At 47.3% G+C, this 18,499-nt stretch overlaps 2 protein-coding genes and 2 pseudogenes across 6 annotated transcripts in view; 1 reads left to right on the top strand and 3 right to left on the bottom strand.

Moving 5' to 3' along the window:
- Positions 1–18,499, bottom strand: part of LOC147423720 (putative 3-hydroxyisobutyrate dehydrogenase-like 1, mitochondrial pseudogene) — a 62,850-nt pseudogene that overhangs the window by 12,009 nt on the left and 32,342 nt on the right. The gene's annotated exons all lie outside the window — the stretch shown is intronic.
- On the top strand, positions 9,851–12,831 carry LOC147423723 (uncharacterized; annotated as a pseudogene).
- LOC147423722 (uncharacterized) lies at positions 14,822–16,353 on the bottom strand. The gene has a single exon (XM_086501716.1). The coding sequence runs from the start codon at positions 16,010–16,012 to the stop codon at positions 15,107–15,109; it is 906 nt and encodes a 301-aa protein (XP_086357842.1). The 5' UTR covers positions 16,013–16,353; the 3' UTR covers positions 14,822–15,106.
- On the bottom strand, positions 16,088–17,131 carry LOC147423721 (uncharacterized). Its single transcript, XM_086501717.1, has 6 exons — positions 16,835–17,131; positions 16,673–16,759; positions 16,560–16,581; positions 16,401–16,476; positions 16,208–16,326; positions 16,088–16,125 (listed from the first exon to the last, which is right to left on the bottom strand). Exons 1-6 carry the CDS (start codon positions 17,129–17,131, stop codon positions 16,088–16,090), a joined length of 639 nt encoding a protein of 212 aa, XP_086357843.1.

The following is an 18,499-nucleotide window of genomic DNA, read 5'->3' as shown; positions in this document are numbered from 1 at the left end:
AAAGAATGCGAGTTTGGAGAGTTTTCTAGCGTGAAAACTCGTCCAATTCACAGGGGAACTGTCCCATTGTGTGCGGGAGCCCTTGGGACACGCGTAGGCGTGTTCGCTCCGCTAAAAACGATCCGAAACAGGGAATTACAGCTTGCTGTGTTTTTCTGCAGGTTTAGGGTTTTGCACCTAAACTGCAAGGGAACACCGGGGAGACTCGTGAGAGCCTTGGGATGCGTGTACAGGCTTTTGGGCACCCGGCAGTGAAAAACAGGGAATTACAGCCCGCTGAATTTCTGTGACAGCTCACCAAAAAGCTTCCAGATAGCGAGGGAATCCGTCCTAGACAGGTGCTTTTGACCTACAGGGGTTTTTGCGCCGTTATGCTGCCGAAATCAGATGGAAAACCTGTGTTTTCAGCCCTCGCCAGGTTTGGACAGCTTTGTGAAAGCTTGTACTAAGTGGTCAGATCGTCTACCTTAATTTGAATAAAGAAATCCCGAAAGGGGCGCCAGTCTTTGGGGCCTACAGGGTGTCGGCCTCCTGTGCGCAGTGACATTCTAGTCGCTGGTGGACGCAACTGTGTTCTCTTCCCTTCTCAGTGCTCTGTGTAAAGTTAACAGGTAATTGAAATAGTACCGCCCTCTACGTTGTATAGGCTGGTTATAGCAAGCGCAAGACGGCAAAAGGGGGGAGGGGGGTTTGTAAGATTTCCCAAGGATTTTTTATTCCAAATGTTGCTAAGAAATATTTTGGAAATCCAGCATAACTTTTTGGACTAAGACAACTCAGAAAGGAACTCAAAACGGATGAAGTCTATATTTAGACCTATTCCGAGAATATGGGACATCATACACAAGGAACGATGGAATGTGTCATACATGAAGATCAAGACTGGGGATAAGCCTATGCACAAGTTCAAGGCCTAATTTGGGTACACAAACAAGGGGTTGATTACTATGTATGCAAAAAGTTGAGGAAACAAATTAAGTTAAATAGGCAACCTCTTTTTTATCTATAAGGCTGTTATTTCTGGCAATTCTTGCATGGAGACAATGCCATCTCTTTGTCTAATCAACCTCACTTGCAGCAATGGACACATGCCAAAGGTTGCAATGGTGAGCCTACAAGGTCCTTTCTTTTTTACTTACGGCTCTTTTTTAGTGTGTATAGGGTAGTGGCCAGTGAAAGAGGTTCAATTTTATGAGCCTCTCTATCGCCATGGCCATGCATGATTATATACTTAGCTCTTCTACTACGTCTCTCTCCCTCTTCACAAGCTGCCGCCTTACAAGAAAAAAACAAGCAGATTGTGGAGATCTTAGCCTCCCAAAGCCATCATGTTCTCAAGAGCTCCAAACGAAGTCATGATGCAAATGTTTTGTGTGTGTCTCTCGGGGGGGGGGGATCTTCGTGACTAGACAAGGCCTATGTTGATAACTAGTAAGGAAGGAAACCCTCAAATTGAATGAGGCCTTACAAAATGAACAATATGAAGACATCTTAAAAAACTCATAAGCTCATACTAATTATGGCACCTCACACAATATTAATGCACACATTCGATATTCTAGCAGAGACTAATATTAGAGCAACTGATGACATGCATCTCGAATCATCTGTAGAGTGCCCAGTTGATAACCCAATGAAGTAAGCATGAAGAAAGGATCTACCGATGAGCCCTGAAACAACCTCAGAAATTGCAAAAGCCATGCAATTGTCCCCCATATGACAAACCCAACATCAATGCCCACTCTGATCAACAAACAACAAATTGCCCTCCACACTGGCTGAGCATATGTGCAAACCCAGAAATAGTGTCGCAAAGACTTAGGCTGCAAAGTACATTTCTAGTAAGTCGGATCATGACAAGTAATCGCAGCCCAAGTGCCAATAGGCAATCCTGCATGCGTAATCATCCACATAAAATAGCATATCCTATGACTGATCCTGAGGGTCCAAATGTATGACCAAAACTATCGCTGAAAAGCGGGGTAAATGCTCTGATCCTGCCATACCTCTGACTGACGTGGACGGTGAGCCGGGGGACTTGTTCGCAAGATAATCCTCCTCCCAAGGGAGACAATGTACTCCAAAAATGGAAGAGGGACCCACCATCTTCTAAAGAAGGCCACTGCCACTCACCAAGATCCCAGTCCAACTTAGTTGGTGGCCATCCCTCCCATATCCACAACCTCCAAAGTGGTGCCTCGACTAAAGGGAAAATAGGGTCAACACAAGAGCACCTTTCCAAAGAGCCCGCCACTCAAACATGTTGCCAATCGTTGATCAAGAGGCACACCCCCCGTCCCCCCAACACACCCACTATAACAGACTTGGACACTCCAAGTCAAGAATCAACCGCGACAACACCAAATAACCACTTCAAAACAATTCACAGATCACAATAGATTTGCACTGGCCCGGCGGAGTTCCGTGCCTAGAGATATTGGCCCCAAAAGACTGGCGCCCCTTTCGGTATTTCTTTTTATATTAATCAATGTAACTAAGTCAGACTTTGTAAATAATTAATTTATTTACGAGAAAAGAATTATCTAATTAGTTGTGTGCACATCAGAATAGATTTAGCAGTTCTGGGGCCTCAGGTGCGCCCAAGTTTGGGCCAATGCACCTCAGGGAGACCCTAGCAAAAAATACCTTGAAACCCTAGCGATTGGGAAATCGGGTCTTCAATGAAGGGGTAGATAGTAGCCTCAGATTTCAGGCTCAGAAAATTACGCGCGCTAGTGCAAGCACAGGAATGAGACGGGGTCCTTAGAATAATAACCCTAAGGCCTGATTATTTTACGGCCTTAGGATAAGTTAGTTAAAAGTATTCTTAAATGATTTTGCACTGGACCAAATGGCCGGACAAGTGCGAACAGGTAATGCTAGAGCATTGCTGGTACGGCAATGCGCTAGGGAGCATATAAAGTTTTCATTTGTTGCATCTATGTGTGCAGTTGTGCACTTAATTGCACATTTTATTAACTAGCATAGGATTTTTAAAGTCAAAAGTTGAATGGTTTTTAAATTTTAAAGTAAGTGTGCCACTTGGCACACTTTCCCATGCAATCTCTCTCTCTCTCTCTCTCTCTCTCTCTCTCTCTCTCTCTCTCTCTTCATCTAGCATCTCTCGCCTCTTCTGGGAGGCTATAAGAGAGCAGCCCCTCCCCCTCTTGCCAGGTTGGCAGTGCACTACCCCCCCCCCCAAGTTGACCATCCTCTACGCAGTGAAGCTCTCCATTGAAACTTGAGAGCAGCACCTTGTGGTGTATGTGGAGCCTCTGAGCACCCATCACCTAGAACAAGGCCTCTCATGGTTGCTTGCAGCTTTGGGAGAAGTTTCATCGCGTAAAGTAGTAGAAAACTCTTTTTCTCCCTTGTCTAGCTACTGCAAATTCCCTGTTTTCAGCCCCTAATCACTTGTATTAGGGTGAATTTCAGCAAAGTCTTAATACACCAAGTTTGGAGCATTGCCATCGCGAAAAGGACCTCCAATTTGGCATTGGAACACACTCAGGTAACAATTTCTGGTTATGTGCGAAAAATTACAGCAAGCGTGTGTGTGTGTGTTTTGCATGTTTCTGTGGTTGGTTAATTGCAGGAATGATTACGTCCAAAGTGGTACAGTTAGCGGAAGATAGACCCTCATTCGTGAGAGCTTCCGATGAGTTTTGTGGAAGGTAGACTCTCCCCTACGAGAGCTTCCCAAAATCTCGCAGAAGAGGATAGATCCTCTCGGTAGTCAGAGAGCAGTTCTTCTACTCTCTCAGTCAGAAGCAGAAAAAGGCCAAGAAAGAATAGATGACGGGCTTTCGCCCCGTTCCTGTGCTTGTAAAGATTCTCCTTAGTAATAAAGATATTCTCTTTATGGGGGGGGGACCAGCCCATCTTCTGGTCCCCAATGAAGTGTCAAGCTTTCTCTCTCTCTCTAATTCTCTTGAGTATTTGAAATGCAATTAAACGTCAGTTTACCCTTCCGTATTTTTGTGACAATCAGATCAAAGTACAAGAGAGTGGCTAGGATTCCACTCTCAGACTCTGCGTCCAGATGCCCTACGAAGTGACGCCCTCACCACTTATTTAAAGGTTACAAGGGATGCCCAAGAGCAGAGCCCCAAAAAGCTTCAAAATCAAAAGCTCTGAAAGCCCAAAAGCATCTGCACTTTCTCTCTCTCTCTGAGAGTCCCAAAGAAAAAACAAAAAGGCTTTTTCTCTCTCTCTTTTTGAGAGTTTCACTGAAAGCAAAAGCATCCTCTCTCTTTCTCAATTGCGTAGACCAAAAAGTTGCTTTTCTTCAGCGCGGATTCCGCCGCAAATCACAAAATTCCGTACTGCTGCTGCCACGTGGCACCCCCGGCAGAAATTAGGGTTTGCTGACAGAAATTAGGGTTTCAGCCAGAATTTAGGGTTTGCTGCAAATTAGGGTTTTTGGCAGTTTTCAGGGTTTGCAAGGATTTTAGGGTTTCAGCCTGAAATTAGGGTTTGTCCGTAGCCACGTCATCACTTTGTGACATACCCCCCTCTTGAAAGCATTGTAATCGACCGCGATTACGCCTGCAAAACTGACAAAAGCCATAAACCGTCTTAGTAGACACTGACTGTTAGTACCTACGTACTAGGAACACGCATCTAGCACATGTACCAAATCGACAGTCACATCACACGACATCACAGGACGAGACATCACACGACATTCAACATTCATTCGGATCTTAGACCATGATTTATCGGCAATGTAGCTAGCAATCACATCTAGGTCCAATCAGGACCTCATCGATGTCCGATTGACTAACCCCTATTGCAACCATGTCTATTCGAGATCAATCAGACCAAAATGCTGCAGTCATTTCGTGTCACATGACACATCCGACCCTATGTGTCCCTCGACAAGCTACACCATAACAGGGTTCCCGTCAGTCCAGTCAAGTTAGATTAGAAGTGATCTAGCACTTTTGTGAGTCTATTCGTAGACCCTGCATGCCCAGTCACTTAGTGTAGATGCATATCCTCTGGTTGCACACCACATAAGCATAAGCATTTCCATTAGATTCCATCAGAGTCAGTTTGGGGATATATAATATATAAGCAAACCCAAGTTAGCACAATAGGGTAGATGAGCAAGGAGCACAGCAGGCTTCCAAGCAACAGGTGTTCCCTCCCTCTCTCACCAAGATCCTCCCTAAGCCACCTTAGTGAGGCCACTCCACCATCAGCCCCAGCGTTTAATCATCGCCATCCTCTCACCCTCCCTTGGCGTTTCTCAAGCATCAGCCATCGCCATCAAGCTCCCATCATTGGCGTTTTTACCCCAGCAGGCCATCGCCAGAAAAGCCTTTCCCCTTGGCGTTTTCATCCCCTACCGGCAGCCATACCTAGCGTTTTGCTAACGCCAGCATCCCCTGCCAAGCAGCAGCGTTTTCAGCCACAAAAACGCAGCCTAAGGCCTGATCCAGTTAGCGTTTTCAGCCTCCGACTTCAAGCCAAAAAAACGCAGTATTGTCCTGCTTATCCTCAGAGTTTTTACCATCCCTACATGCCTCGACAAATCAGGGATTTTCAGCCATAAAAACAGTAGTAAAAACCAGTCATTTTCAGCCCCCAAAGTGATCCAGATTCTCAGCGATTACCCCTTTGTGGACAGCAGATAGAAGAGAACCAAATTCAACCCTGAAGTCATCGTCGTCGTCATCGACATAGTCCCCGTTTGCATCAGTCCATGCATCATCATTGTACACCTTTGTGCAATCAAAAGTAGACCACTCTCGCCGACGAGAGTGGGGCCTTTGGAGGAGGGTTTTACAACCTCTCGGGTGTCGTATCTCTTCTCTCTCCTCCTCTCAGTCTCACACTTGCACGCACAATATCCACTCACTTTGTTCGTGATCATAGCACTCTCCATAAAGACGGAAGGCTCTCTCCTTCCCTAAGAACTAAAAGGAACCTTGAGCAAATAAAGATCACTAATCTTGAGAAAATACAACATTCATTCCGCTGCACCTTACATTGGTATCAGAGCTTTGGAAGTGTTCTGCATTACTCAAGGAAAGAACCACAAGAATTTTTTTTGCTTGTTGCGGTCGCACGAACCCAAGTTTACTTGGGCGTGTCGATTCCTAATCGTGTTTGTTGAGGAGTGACAGGAATCCCAAGAAAGAAGGGCTTGTCCAGCCTCCCCTTGTGTCTCTTTTCACTCATTGAGAGCGGACCGTGCACTTAGCGGCTGGCCAATCGACGTGAGGTGGGAAAAAGCAACCTTGGTGTGAGCGCAAAGCCGCCAAGGGGTGCGCTCGCAGAAAAGTGTAGAACTCGGGTGAAGAGAAGATCCTTCTGCAACGCGATTTGCAAGCAAAAGGAAACCTCAAGAACCTCAAGACCCTCAAGAACCAAGTTCCTCGTGAACTTAAGAACCAAAGATCCTAGTGCATGGTCGTCACCCGAAGCGGAATGGATACTTCGCATACAGGTGATGAGCATGAGAGAGACGACGAAGGATTCTCCCCACCAGGAGATTTTTCCAACCCTCCCCCTTCGCCATCTACACCACGAGTCGTGCTAACTCCTATGGAGATGATGGTCAAGTCAATGATGGACATGATGCTGGCACAACAAGAAACAACTCGCATTACGATGGAACGAAATGAAAGAAACGTACTACAACAACAAGAAGCGACTCGCCTTACTTTAGAAGCGAATCGAGTTGCGCTGGTACAACAAGAAGCAAATTGCCTTGCTTTCGAACACGAGCGCGATGAACGAAAAGCAGAAAGGGAGGCCGAGCGTGAAGCTCAAAGGGAGCTACGAACCCAAGAATTTATTTCCGAAGTACTAGCCTCGAAGACCGAACCACCTAAAGATCGTGGGAGTTCCTTAAGTGGTGCAAGCCACGATGCGGATTCCAACAACCCAGTCACCGAAAAGTTGACTTTCAGTAAGTATGATGGTAAGATGGATGCTACGGTGATTCATTCTTGGTTGCATCAATTTGATGCTTATTTTGCAACAACTAAGAAAACAGGAAATAGCAAAGTTTTGATGGCAGTTATGTACCTTGCCGGTGATGCCATCAATTGGTACCACGCATGGCAAGAGGCACAGCTAGCCGCGCACCTAGAGGCAGCCGACGATTTCACGCCCCCTTTTAGTTGGGCTAATTTCCAAGACAAGCTCAAGGCGCAGTTTATGCCACCTCAGTACCTCGCACGATTGAAAGAGTATTGGCGCAATCTCAAGCAACATGGTATGCCAGTCATGTCTTTTTCTAACCGTGTTTTGCAGCTAGGCACTCAATTACGCAAATCGGATGACGAGCGCAAAGAAGCTTTTCTCTTGGGTTAGACGAATACATCAAGTTTGATGTCGAAGTCTTTGACCCCGCGGATCTCAACAAGGCGGTAGCAATCGCTCTCTCCCAAGAGATGAAGCACAATAAAGGAAAGCCTAAGGAGAACAAGTCTTCTCAAGGGACCTCTCAGAATTCTCAGAACACAGATAATGGTAAGAACAGTAAGAATGGTAATTCTTCTAGCCCTTCTTCCTCTAATTCCTCGGAAAAGAACTCTAACAATGAATCTAAGGATAAAGCTAAAGCACCTGCAAAACCTAAGCTAACCCTTGATGAAAAAGCTTCACAAGGAATTATAGGAGGATACATCATGGCTGAAGAACAAGTGATTTATGCTAAAGAAGGTAGATGTTTTCAATGTCGGCTTTGGTTAACTATCGGCTTGCTAGTCCTACGTGGCCTTTGACTTGCTTTTCCACGGTGGCATTCGACATGCACGCTGGCAACATACCCTCCAGCTATGAGCCGCCGGCGACGAGCCATGGATTCCATGTGACGGCGAGCGCGAGCAGCCGTGGACCCCATGAGCCAGCGAGCCGCTCTTGCAGTGAAGGCTCTTAGGCGCCTCTGACTTTTTCTGTCTCTGGCCAACTCGCCAGCTCTCTCTCTCTCTCTCTCTCTCTCTCTCTCTCTCTCTCTCTCTCTCTCTCTCTCTCTCTCTCTCTCTCATGGCGGACACTTGCTGTTCTGATGGCGGACACTTGCTGCTATGGTGAGGGCTTGCCACTACTGCCCCCACAAGCTTGCGCCCTTGTCCTACAGGCTCCCGCACTCCAATTGGGTGCCCACAGGCTCGCGCCACTCCCCCCCCCCCCCCCCCCCCCAACTCGCGCCAGCGCCACCCTCCCCAGGCCCCTACCTGGTCAGCAGCGGGCTCATTTTTTAGTACCTGTTGCATTTTTGACTGCTCACACCAAGCTTGGACAAGTCAAGCCCTACACGCAAGCCCTTTTCCATGAATGCAGGTCCAGCCATACGCACAGGAATTACACACAGGAATTCTGTGAGAAAGAAGTTTTCAAAAATACAATTTCAGCAATTTTTCACAGAAATTTTGCAATTCTTGCAACTTTTTCAGAAGTACAGAACAGGTGCTTTGTGCAAACCGACACCGAGACGGGCCCGACATGGTGAAAGGAGTGACCAAAGAAGAAATGGCCAAGATGGACGACAAACTCCACACCACAATCAAAGAGAACAAGAAGTTGGTGGACTCCACCATCAACACTATCATCAACCGCCTCTCCAAGCTTGAGAAAGAGGTGGAAGCCTTGCATAAGGAAAAAGAAGAATGGACCAAGGAGAAAGAGACTAAAGAACAAGAGCACAAGAAGGAGACCGACAAGTGGAAAGGAACCCAAGAGGAATGGAACAAGGAGGAGGAGGAAATGCAAGAACAAATGGCCATCCTCAAGGCCTCCATCGCTTCCCTCACCCCCAAAGAAGGGGAAATCAATAATGAAACCAAATGGGCCATCAAAGAGGAGCTCACTAAAGCCCTCACCGAACGCTTGGAAGACACTCTCGCAACGAAAGAGGGATGGGTAGAAGTTGTCAAGAAGAACATCAAGAAAGAAGCAAAAGAGGATGCACACAAGGAAGAAGCTCTCCTTGTACACACCACACTCGAAGAGGAAAAAATGTGCCATGCCCGTCGCCTCAACATACGAGTCACCGGCATTGAAGAAGTGAAGGACTCCATCCCCGAGAAAGATGGCAAGACTTTATGTACCACTCTTGGATACAAAATAGAGGAATCAACCCCCTTCACCAAAGCTTGGCGAGCCGGCAAAGACCCCATCAAGAAGAGGCCTCTTATCCTCCAATTTTCATCGGAGGAAGCACGGACCCTTTTCATTCGAAAGAGGGTAATTTTACAAGGTCTCACGGGCCCCCCCATCTACCTAGATGATGACCTCACAAGGATGCAAGTAGAGCATAGAAGAGCATGCATGCCTCGGATACAACAAGCGCGTAAAGAAGGAAAACGGGCCTCCTATCGCCACGGTCCCGTCATCATTGATGGCAAAGCCGTAGCATAGGGACTCGCAGCCTATGAGACACTATACGAGGAGATAGACATGGCAGTTTGGAACTGCAATGGCTCTTTGTGGACACATCCTGGGAGACTGGAAGAGGTGATGCATGGTAGAGACATCGTTCTCCTCACAGAGACACACGAGAGTTCAGAGAGAGGCCTACCCCGAGTACAGGATTACCAATGGGAGTCTACACACAGGAAGTGTACACGGCACAACACTTCTAGAGGATCTAGCGGAGTAGCAGTCCTCTACCGCCGCTCACTTCATAGCAGGATACAGATAGTAGCACGCGATTCAGAGGCACGCTACATGTGGATACGGATTGAGCTATCTGAGGAGCACATCCTCTACATCGTCGTATGCTACTTTGTTTGCACAGACAGGTGGAGGGGAGACAGAGGAAGTACACACACACGGAGGAGAGGAGGAGGATGATACACACTCACCATATGCATGTCTTAGGGACGAGATCATGGAGTACTCTAGACTGGGTGAAGTCTTCCTCACGAGGGATTTCAATGCCAGGACACAGAGTAGACAGTGTGATATTTACGACTTCAACGACCCAGAGCTACTCTCCACTATGGAGGACACAGGGGCAGAGAGGATCTCTAGTGATACCACCACACCCACACCATATGGGAGGCACCTACTTCGCTTGGGATCACAGCACCGTCTCGTTATCTATAACGGGATGGCGCAATGGCCATCATCTGGCGGCCTGACTTGTATACCGCCATCAGTAGCCAGCGAAGGTAGTACAGTGGACTACATCATTGGCTTCAGAGAGACAGCCCACCTACTCACATCCTTCACCATCCCACCACTGCCTATTGAGGCTGACCACGCATATTTTCCCCTCTCTCTCACTGGCTCACCCATCTCACATACACCACCTACATCCACACCATACACCACTATACACTTCACACATGAGCTAGCCCACGTTTACTCATCACATGTATATGAGGGGATCTACACTCTCGACCCAGACACACCACTCTCTACACTCACTAGCCAGCTCTCAGCAGTTCTACACACCTCAGCCCTCAACTGCTTTCCACACACTACCCACAGTGGCCGAACCCCCCCCTCTGGGAAGATGCCCCAAAATCGCTGGTACGACGGGGAGTGCAGAGATCTATACAGACAGCTACGGGCTCGACGAGCCTTAGAGGAGATTACTGAGAGCGAGGTCAAACGACAGATGAAGGCCATCACACGCCGTAAACGGCGGGCCTTCGAGGAAGCACAGAAGCTTGAGCTATACCACCTTCTTATGAGTACAGACTGCGCCACAGCATGGAAGATTCTGAGAGAGCCACGCCCCACCACCCCCCTGGAGGACCCCCAGATTTGGCATGATTATGCCGAGCGCTTGTACCAAATACCTCGGCAGCCACTGATCCCAGAGCCATCTGATCCTCAACCTACCACCTCGACTTTCTTCACATCTAGCATGGTGGAGAGGGCCATCCGACGCCTTCAGCATGGCCGATCAGCAGATCACACTGGACTACAGAGTGAGCACTTGATATATGCAGCAGACACTCTTTCCCCCTTAATAGCAGGTCTCTTCAACCGTGCCTTGGTTGAGGGACTACCAGAGGAGTGGACTATGCACACCATCGTGCCTATCCACAAGTCTGGCGACACCCTGGATCCAGGGAACTACAGGATTCTCATGATTGGCCACACACTAGCCAAACTATATGGGGTTGTTCTTGAGGCAGAGCTTAGCCCGCATGCAAAGGCATCAGGGATACGAGCGTCAGGACAGGGAGGCTTTCGACGCACTTTCTCGACTATCGACCACATTTTCGTGCTTCGCTGCCTGATCAATGGAGCGAAAGCACGGAAGAGGAGACTCTACTGTTGCTTTGTGGATTTCCGCAAGGCCTTTGACACTATCCCTAGAGAGAGACTCTTCCAGCGCCTTCAGGAGCTACAGATACCATCTGAGATGATATGGGCCATTCATTCTTTATACGCACAGGTCTCTGGTAGAGTGCACTGCCCAGGTGGACTATCGGATTCCATTGCTAGCACTATTGGTGTGAAGCAAGGATGTCCCCTCTCCCCGACTCTATTTGGTCTCTACATCGACGAGATATCAGATTACATTCTACGCGCAGGAGGGGCGGGATCAGACTTGGAAGGTATACCAGTACATATTATGCTTTATGCTGATGATATCATCCTAGTTTCTGAGACACAGGAGGGACTACAGAGCCACCTACGAGCCTTGGATGATTTCTGCACACATCGAGGGCTCACAGTGAACCTTGGCAAGACCAAGGTCATGATCTTTCACACCTCCAGGATAGTGCGGAGCCGAGCAGTACTCACAGCAGCAGGCGGACAGGTCGATGTGGTTGATTCATATGTATACCTGGGGGTGACTTTCACTGGCACCACTGGTAGATTTTCCATGGCACAGGCAGCCCAAGACCGGCTTACACGAGGATATGCAGCACTGGCCACCTTGGAGCGCAGATGCCATCAGGCCCACTTCCAGGAGCCCCGCACCAAGGGGTGGCTTTTTGACACTCTAGTCACACTTGCCATGATGTATGCAGCCGCTGTATAGGCTCCAGGGCTATCCGCATCCCTATGGACACAGATAGAGCACCCACAGATCATCATGATCTCCCGTTTTCTCTACAGCAAACCCTCAGTACCACATGATATCATCAGAGCAGAGCTAGCTACCCCATCGATGCTAGTAGAGGCTCTCTTTCAGACAGTTTGTTTCATACAGCGCATGCGAGAGCTCCTACCAGACAGACTCACCCGCAGAGCTTTTGAGGCATCGATACAGCTCCATCAAGAGGGGGACACGAGGGCATGGTACTCACAGGTCATAGAGTGGTTTACATCCCATGGCTTGGACATCACGGATCTGCCCCCTTTTCAGTATGATCCCGACTCCCCTCACATACGCCTCTCACACATCGAGAGGAATCGAGTTCTCAGACAGGATCTCTGGCAGCTATACATCAGGGAGACATGGATCACACCCAGAGAGCCTCTTCCCACGAAGAGGCAGTACTACAGAGACCACTTCCTCACTATTGTAGCAAATGGTTTCATCCAGAGACCGAGATACATGGATGTCTATATGCCACATAGAGCACGGGTCGCCATCAGACAGCTCAAAGTATCATCACACCAGTAGAGATTGAGGCAGGGAGAGCGGCACATGTCCCCAGAGCAGAGAGGATATGCAGACTTTGCACAGCAGAGGTTGAGAGCGAGGAGCATTACGTATGCAGATGTAGAGCATATGAGGAGATTAGAGGCAGATATCTGACCTTGTTTGCAGATCAGCCCACTCTACATCAGATCTTTGAGTCCAAAGACCAGCGACAGCTCGGCCGCTTCCTCATAGAGGCACAGCAACATCGGGACTCCCTCCTCCAGGCAGCACTAGGGATGAGAGACGAGCGCTAGACGCAGCTCACGGACTTTTTCCAGAGGACCATAGCAGCACCATCACTTTCGACCACCCAGAGAGGAGTGACTCTACAGCAGGCTGAGGAGGTCCGAGCTCGCAGACGCCCACGCACACATGGACGTAGGGCACCCCGCCTACAACAGAGAGAGATCCAGGAGATCCAGGAGCACTACTACAGATCCTTGGAGGAGCGACGTACTCGGGCTTTTGCAGATCCAGCCGCCATCTTACGCGGATTGTCCGCACCCTACCCATCCATGCATCATGTATTACACCCTAATTATGGGACTGGATGGAAGTAGAGATAGGATAGCATCTCATGATTGTATTTACCCCACCGTATAGGATTGCATCTCTCCCCCAGTTTTTGGAGGTCCACCCCCACCCTCTTTGTATCACCTCTCCCCAGACATTACACAGGATAGTTTACTTTTACTTTTGTACCCTTTTATCCTTTCTGGATACACAGAGGACACCCACCTCATGTACTTTGATTTGTCTCATAGGCCGATTTCGGCCTCTTTATAGACGTTAAAAAATCTCTCTCTCTCTCTCTCTCTCTCTCTCTCTCTCTCTCTCTCTCTCTCTCTCTCTCTCTCTCTCTCTCTCTCTCTCTCTCTCTCTCTCTCTCTCACACACACACACACACACACACGCTCTCTCCCTGCATTGCTTCTCTCATTGCTGTGATGCAACTCGTTAACTCTCCAGGGCAAGCTTAGCTAGCCGAGCTCACCACGCCCCCAGGAGACCTGCAGTTTGGTGAGATTCTCTCTCTCTCTCTCTCTCTCTCTCTCTCTCTCTCTCTCTCTCTCTCTCTCTCTCTCTCTCTCTCGGCTTGCTCTCTATCAGCCCTCTCTATCTCTGCGTGTGTGCAGCACTTGTATGGCTGAGCCGGACACCTTTTAATGAAGGTCGAGAGAGAGAGAGAGAGAGAGAGAGAGAGAGAGAGAGAGAGAGAATGGCAACTAAACTTTCATGTTGAATTTTACCAGTCAAGTATGTCTCGATACGGCTTGTGTCGTCGCAACGGCAAGGTGGCCATGATAGGTTATTGCAAGACACCCATCGATTTGTGTACACCACCTGCTTTCGGAAGCCATGATCAACCCATTAATCTTTGTACGCCAACCCCTGACAAGTCATACATTGTGCATGAAGAACTGGGGATGACTAAGTCGATGCTCGTAAACGACAAAAAGATCGATGTGCCTAAAGCTAATGAGGAAGCTACAAGAAAGGTAATCATTTGAATGCAGTTAATTAATTTGTATAGCTTGACACTAAATTTACTCTTCTTTGATATCATGCTTTTGTTTTGTAGGACACCACATCAAGCGACATTTTGGAAATGTGTTGTCAAGGAAGTCATAAACACTCCTTTGTCGACCCGTACACTCTTAGACGTTCTACTCGTCTTAAAGCGCAAAAGAGCAATGACAATGGTGCCCCTTCTATCCCAAGGCGTTCTGAACGGCGAAGAGGACCAAGGGCATTGCAAACTCTTGCATTCCTTTTCATTTTTGAGTCCCCTATTGTAATATTTGGTTTAGAATCACTTTTGTTTGAAATGTTGGTTGTATCACAATGTTGTTAATGTAATCCATCCCTCTTTCGGCCAAACTTTGAGGTCTTTTACATTAGTGTTCAAGCTTGATGCCAATGATGTTTTTTTGGGGTGTCTTCATTTTTGTCTCTAAAACGCTCTCTCTACACTCTTCCTTTGTACATCTCTCTCTCTCTCTCTCTCTCTCTCTCTCTCTCTCTCTCTCTCTCTCTCTCTCTCTCTCTCACACACACACACACACACACACACACACTAAATGCAAGCCCCCCCCCCCCCCCCCCCCCCCCAAAAAAAGTTGTAAATCACATACCATTAACTGATCACACGCCAACACAATATTTAGGGAGATCCTTCTCTACTCACATTAGCACACTTAATGCAAGTGTTTGTCTCCCTCAATAGAACATTTAAGCTCTCTCTCTCTCTCTCTCTCTCTCTCTCTCTCTCTCTCTCTCTCTCTCTCTCTCTCTCTCTCTCACACACACACACACCAACTCAAATGTCAAAGAAATATTTAGGCGCTCTCTCTCTCTCTCTCTCTCTCTCTCTCTCTCTCTCTCTCTCTCTCTCTCTCTCTCTCTCTCTCTCTCTCTCACACACACACACACACACACACACACACTTAGACAACAGAATCATGAGCTGAGAGACTACGAGATTAAGAAATTAAAGTAAGGAAATAACATGTTGTTATTAATGAGTACTTAAGTGTCTACATCCAATGAGTAAGGTGTTCTCTCTTCTTTCTCCGCGCGATCATCTAGCTTCTGTTGCATGGTCTGCCTCCTTTTCCTTGCCGATGATGTGAATGGGGTGACTATCGCTTCTTTGTTGATTTGTGATACTCTCCTTCTCCCAACCCTCTTCTCTATAAAAGGTTGTGCTCTCTTCAAAGTATTACCAAAAGCATCTTCGGTGGCAACAAAACCTGTTGTTTGTTGATAGGCATCCTCTTTTCGTGCTTTTAGTGTGTTTAGTTGTCCAATGCTCATCATCATCATAGAAGAAGCTTCATCTATCAAGTCATTGTCATCACACACTAATGATACAAGCTTCTGAAAGAGAATCTTCAATCCCTTCCTTGTGTCAACATTAGGCTGCTCCTCTTCCAAATTTGTTCCCTCATTGTAAAATCCAATGTGCTGCACATTTTCTGGGGCACCCTCTTCGTCATGTGATTTGATAGAGAGTGCTAGCCTACCATGGAGATCTTCTACGTGTCTTCCATACATCTTCAAGCACATATCCTTTAAAGAGGAAGAAGACACACCTGATACAAGCATGACCTTTATTTGGTGTTTGCAAATGTTTCCCACTTCTGACCAAGCGCATGTGCAACATGCCCATATGCTCTCGGGGTTGTATACAGTGAGCACAATCTTGGGGTTTGATGCACTTTGCACTAGTGCATGCCTGCCATTCTCCCCAACAATCATAGATACATGCTCATCGGGAATTTTGATTGCCCTCTCAAAGGAATTTTCCACAAGATTCTCAATGGCATTGTTACGAAGAAAACCTTGATCTTTCATCATTTGAACGTACCCATAGAAAGGAAGAGCCGCAGAGGTTAATTTGTGTAGCAGCCAGTCAACTCTACGGCCAGCCATCTTCCTCGAGCTCCCAAGAAATTTTGACTTCAACACACCATGGTAGGCTTCAATGGCCCCATTTGTCTCTTGTCCTTAATGTGGGAGTGTCCTGGCTGCACGCACCCACATGTCTACAAACAAAAGCACATATATTGTCAAGCCAAGAACGGCAAATAAAGCATTTTCACCAAGAAAGTGTTCCACCATACATACCAATTTTTGAGAGCCAATATGTTTTGAAGTACTCAACGAAGGCCTCCTCCCCATGGTATTCAAGGAAGAAGGAGGCTAGCATGCCTTGAATGCGTTCTCGTGTTTCCACCTCAGACGTGCTTGAAGGTCCTTGCATGTGCATGATCACTCCAAGGCTATGGAACATGGAAGCCCTTGTTGGCCAACCCCGTACCTTTCTAACAAGATGCTTGAGCCAACATCGCCGCACATGCCACAAGCACAAGTAGATAGGCACATTGAAGACATGCCTGTACTCACATTGAAAGCAATGAGCAATCAAAGAACAATGAGCAACATGTATATATCTACATGGTAGAAGGAGACGTAATACCTAATTGCAGAAATTTATGTCTCTGCATCATCCACCATGAAAGCAGAAGGTTCCCAACATTTATGGTAATCAAGCATAGAATCTCTAAATTGTGACAGCCATAAACAAGTCACCTCCATCGTGGCACTTGAAGTCAATACCCAAGCTACGGGCACGCCATTGCGATGGGCATCGAACACCAAGATAGTATACAAGTGAAACTATAAACGACAATGAGGCACATTTGATTATGCTAGCAATTAAAGGACATGCAAGTCGAGGATTGATGTACATACCTTGTATTTGTTTGTTCCGAATGTAGCATCCATCGCGATAAGGTTGTTATCACCATACATTTTGCACATCTCCCTTTGCCATGCCAATTGAATGCCAAGAATGAAATCCTTGCTATGTGTGAGGTCTTGCTCTTGGTAGATGAAAACAATAGCCTCATTCTCAAGACACCACCGCCTCGTGCTCTCGGCATCGTCCTCATGCAGTTGAATTGTCCCAGCCGCTATCTTTCGTGATATGTTGAGAATGTCACGTATGGAGAGAAAATCATCTCTCGTGGTAGAATGGAGGGGATCCATAGTGAGTTGATTGTGCAATGCTTTAATATGTCCATCCAATACCTGTTGAGGAGTCAACCCTCGCCGGAGTAGATTATACACCCATAATTTCTTTTCCTTCGACACCCACGCAGAGAACAAGATTTGAGAACCCTCACCATGACAAACCAAATCATCCTTATCAGTATGATAGGGATGGACATATGAGATCAACCCAAGGCTTTGATCACGTGCCAAGCGGCTAATATTGAAATGGCACTGACATCCTCTCTTGAAGAGGCTTTTATTGCGTCGCCTTCGAGTTTTCTTGTTTATGCCAGCCTCACTTGGTAATGATGCAGCATGGGCATTGCTAGAATGAGGGGTAGCAACATGTCGCTCGTCGTGCGGACCATAAGCACACCAAAACCTACAAGTTAGAATTGTGAGACCAATGCTAAAAAACACCTAGTAATGATTGAAAAAACTAGGAGGTTACCGATAATCATTTGGCACTCACACAATCTTTTCAATCCATGCATCATTGAGCAACCTCTTCTTTTCATCCGTTGGATGATGATGGTGAGTGTACTTCTTGAACACAATATCATAGCCATCAATTTTACCTTCGCCGTGCACGAAATCATCAACTCGTGACCATGGGATAATTGCCTGTCGCATAACCTTGTACTTCGAGCGCGCGTCATGCACAAGTGTCCATTGTAAAACGCCAGCAACCATGGGGATTTGCAAATTTTGCATCGTGTGTGTGTGTGTGTGTGTGTGTGTGTGTGTGTGTGTGTGTGAGAGAGAGAGAGAGAGAGAGAGAGAGAGAGAGAGAGAAGGGAGATTGGGGCTTAGCCAATTATGCCATGAATTAATAGGCCCTCATATAAGCCCATTCAATTAAAATCTCTCAATTTATCAATAGAGAGAGAGTGTGTGTGTGGGTGTGAGAGAGAGAGAGTAAGGGTTTTTGCTTGCAGGGAGGCAGGGAGGGAGAGCTCTGCTAATGAAGTTGTGTGTGTGTGCACTCTCGCTTTTATGAGCTTAAAAGTTAGCCTTCTTAGCCTTGGGAGCATTGATTAACAAAAACAAAAAATTGACGTGGCCATTTGCCAGCGGCCCTACAAGCGCCGAATAGAGAGAGTGGCGGGCCCAAACATGCGAGTTCTTGCAGGCGACGGGCGCTCAGACGTGAGCCGTAGGAATGACGCTTGCATGACGTGGCCGGCGACGCTCCTTGGTTTCACTGCACTCCACGGAAAGCTTGGCCAGCGTGGCTCGGCCTGCGTGGAGCTCGACGCCCTACTAGAAAGGCAAGTCAAAGTGCCATGTAATCTAGCAGGCCGAAATATAACCAGAGCCTTCAATGTCACGTCAAGGGGCACATTAAGAAGGCCTATCCTA

This window comes from Adiantum capillus-veneris, chromosome 26, assembly GCF_014529385.1.
Source record: "Adiantum capillus-veneris isolate H3 chromosome 26, ASM1452938v2, whole genome shotgun sequence".
Taxonomy (NCBI): domain Eukaryota; kingdom Viridiplantae; phylum Streptophyta; class Polypodiopsida; order Polypodiales; family Pteridaceae; genus Adiantum; species Adiantum capillus-veneris.
This window is presented reverse-complemented; position numbering and strand designations above follow the sequence as displayed.

Excerpts from the sequence above, each read along its gene's own strand:
- LOC147423722 (XM_086501716.1), bottom strand. The coding sequence starts at position 16,012 with ATGGCTGGCCGTAGAGTTGACTGGCTGCTACACAAATTAACCTCTGCG.
- LOC147423721 (XM_086501717.1), bottom strand. The coding sequence starts at position 17,131 with ATGGATCCCCTCCATTCTACCACGAGAGATGATTTTCTCTCCATACGT. Across the intron at positions 16,760-16,834 it reads TCGGAACAAACAAATACAAG|TTTCACTTGTATACTATCTT; the intron begins GTATGTACATCA and ends TGTCGTTTATAG. Across the intron at positions 16,126-16,207 it reads ATATTGGCTCTCAAAAATTG|ACATGTGGGTGCGTGCAGCC; the intron begins GTATGTATGGTG and ends TTTTGTTTGTAG.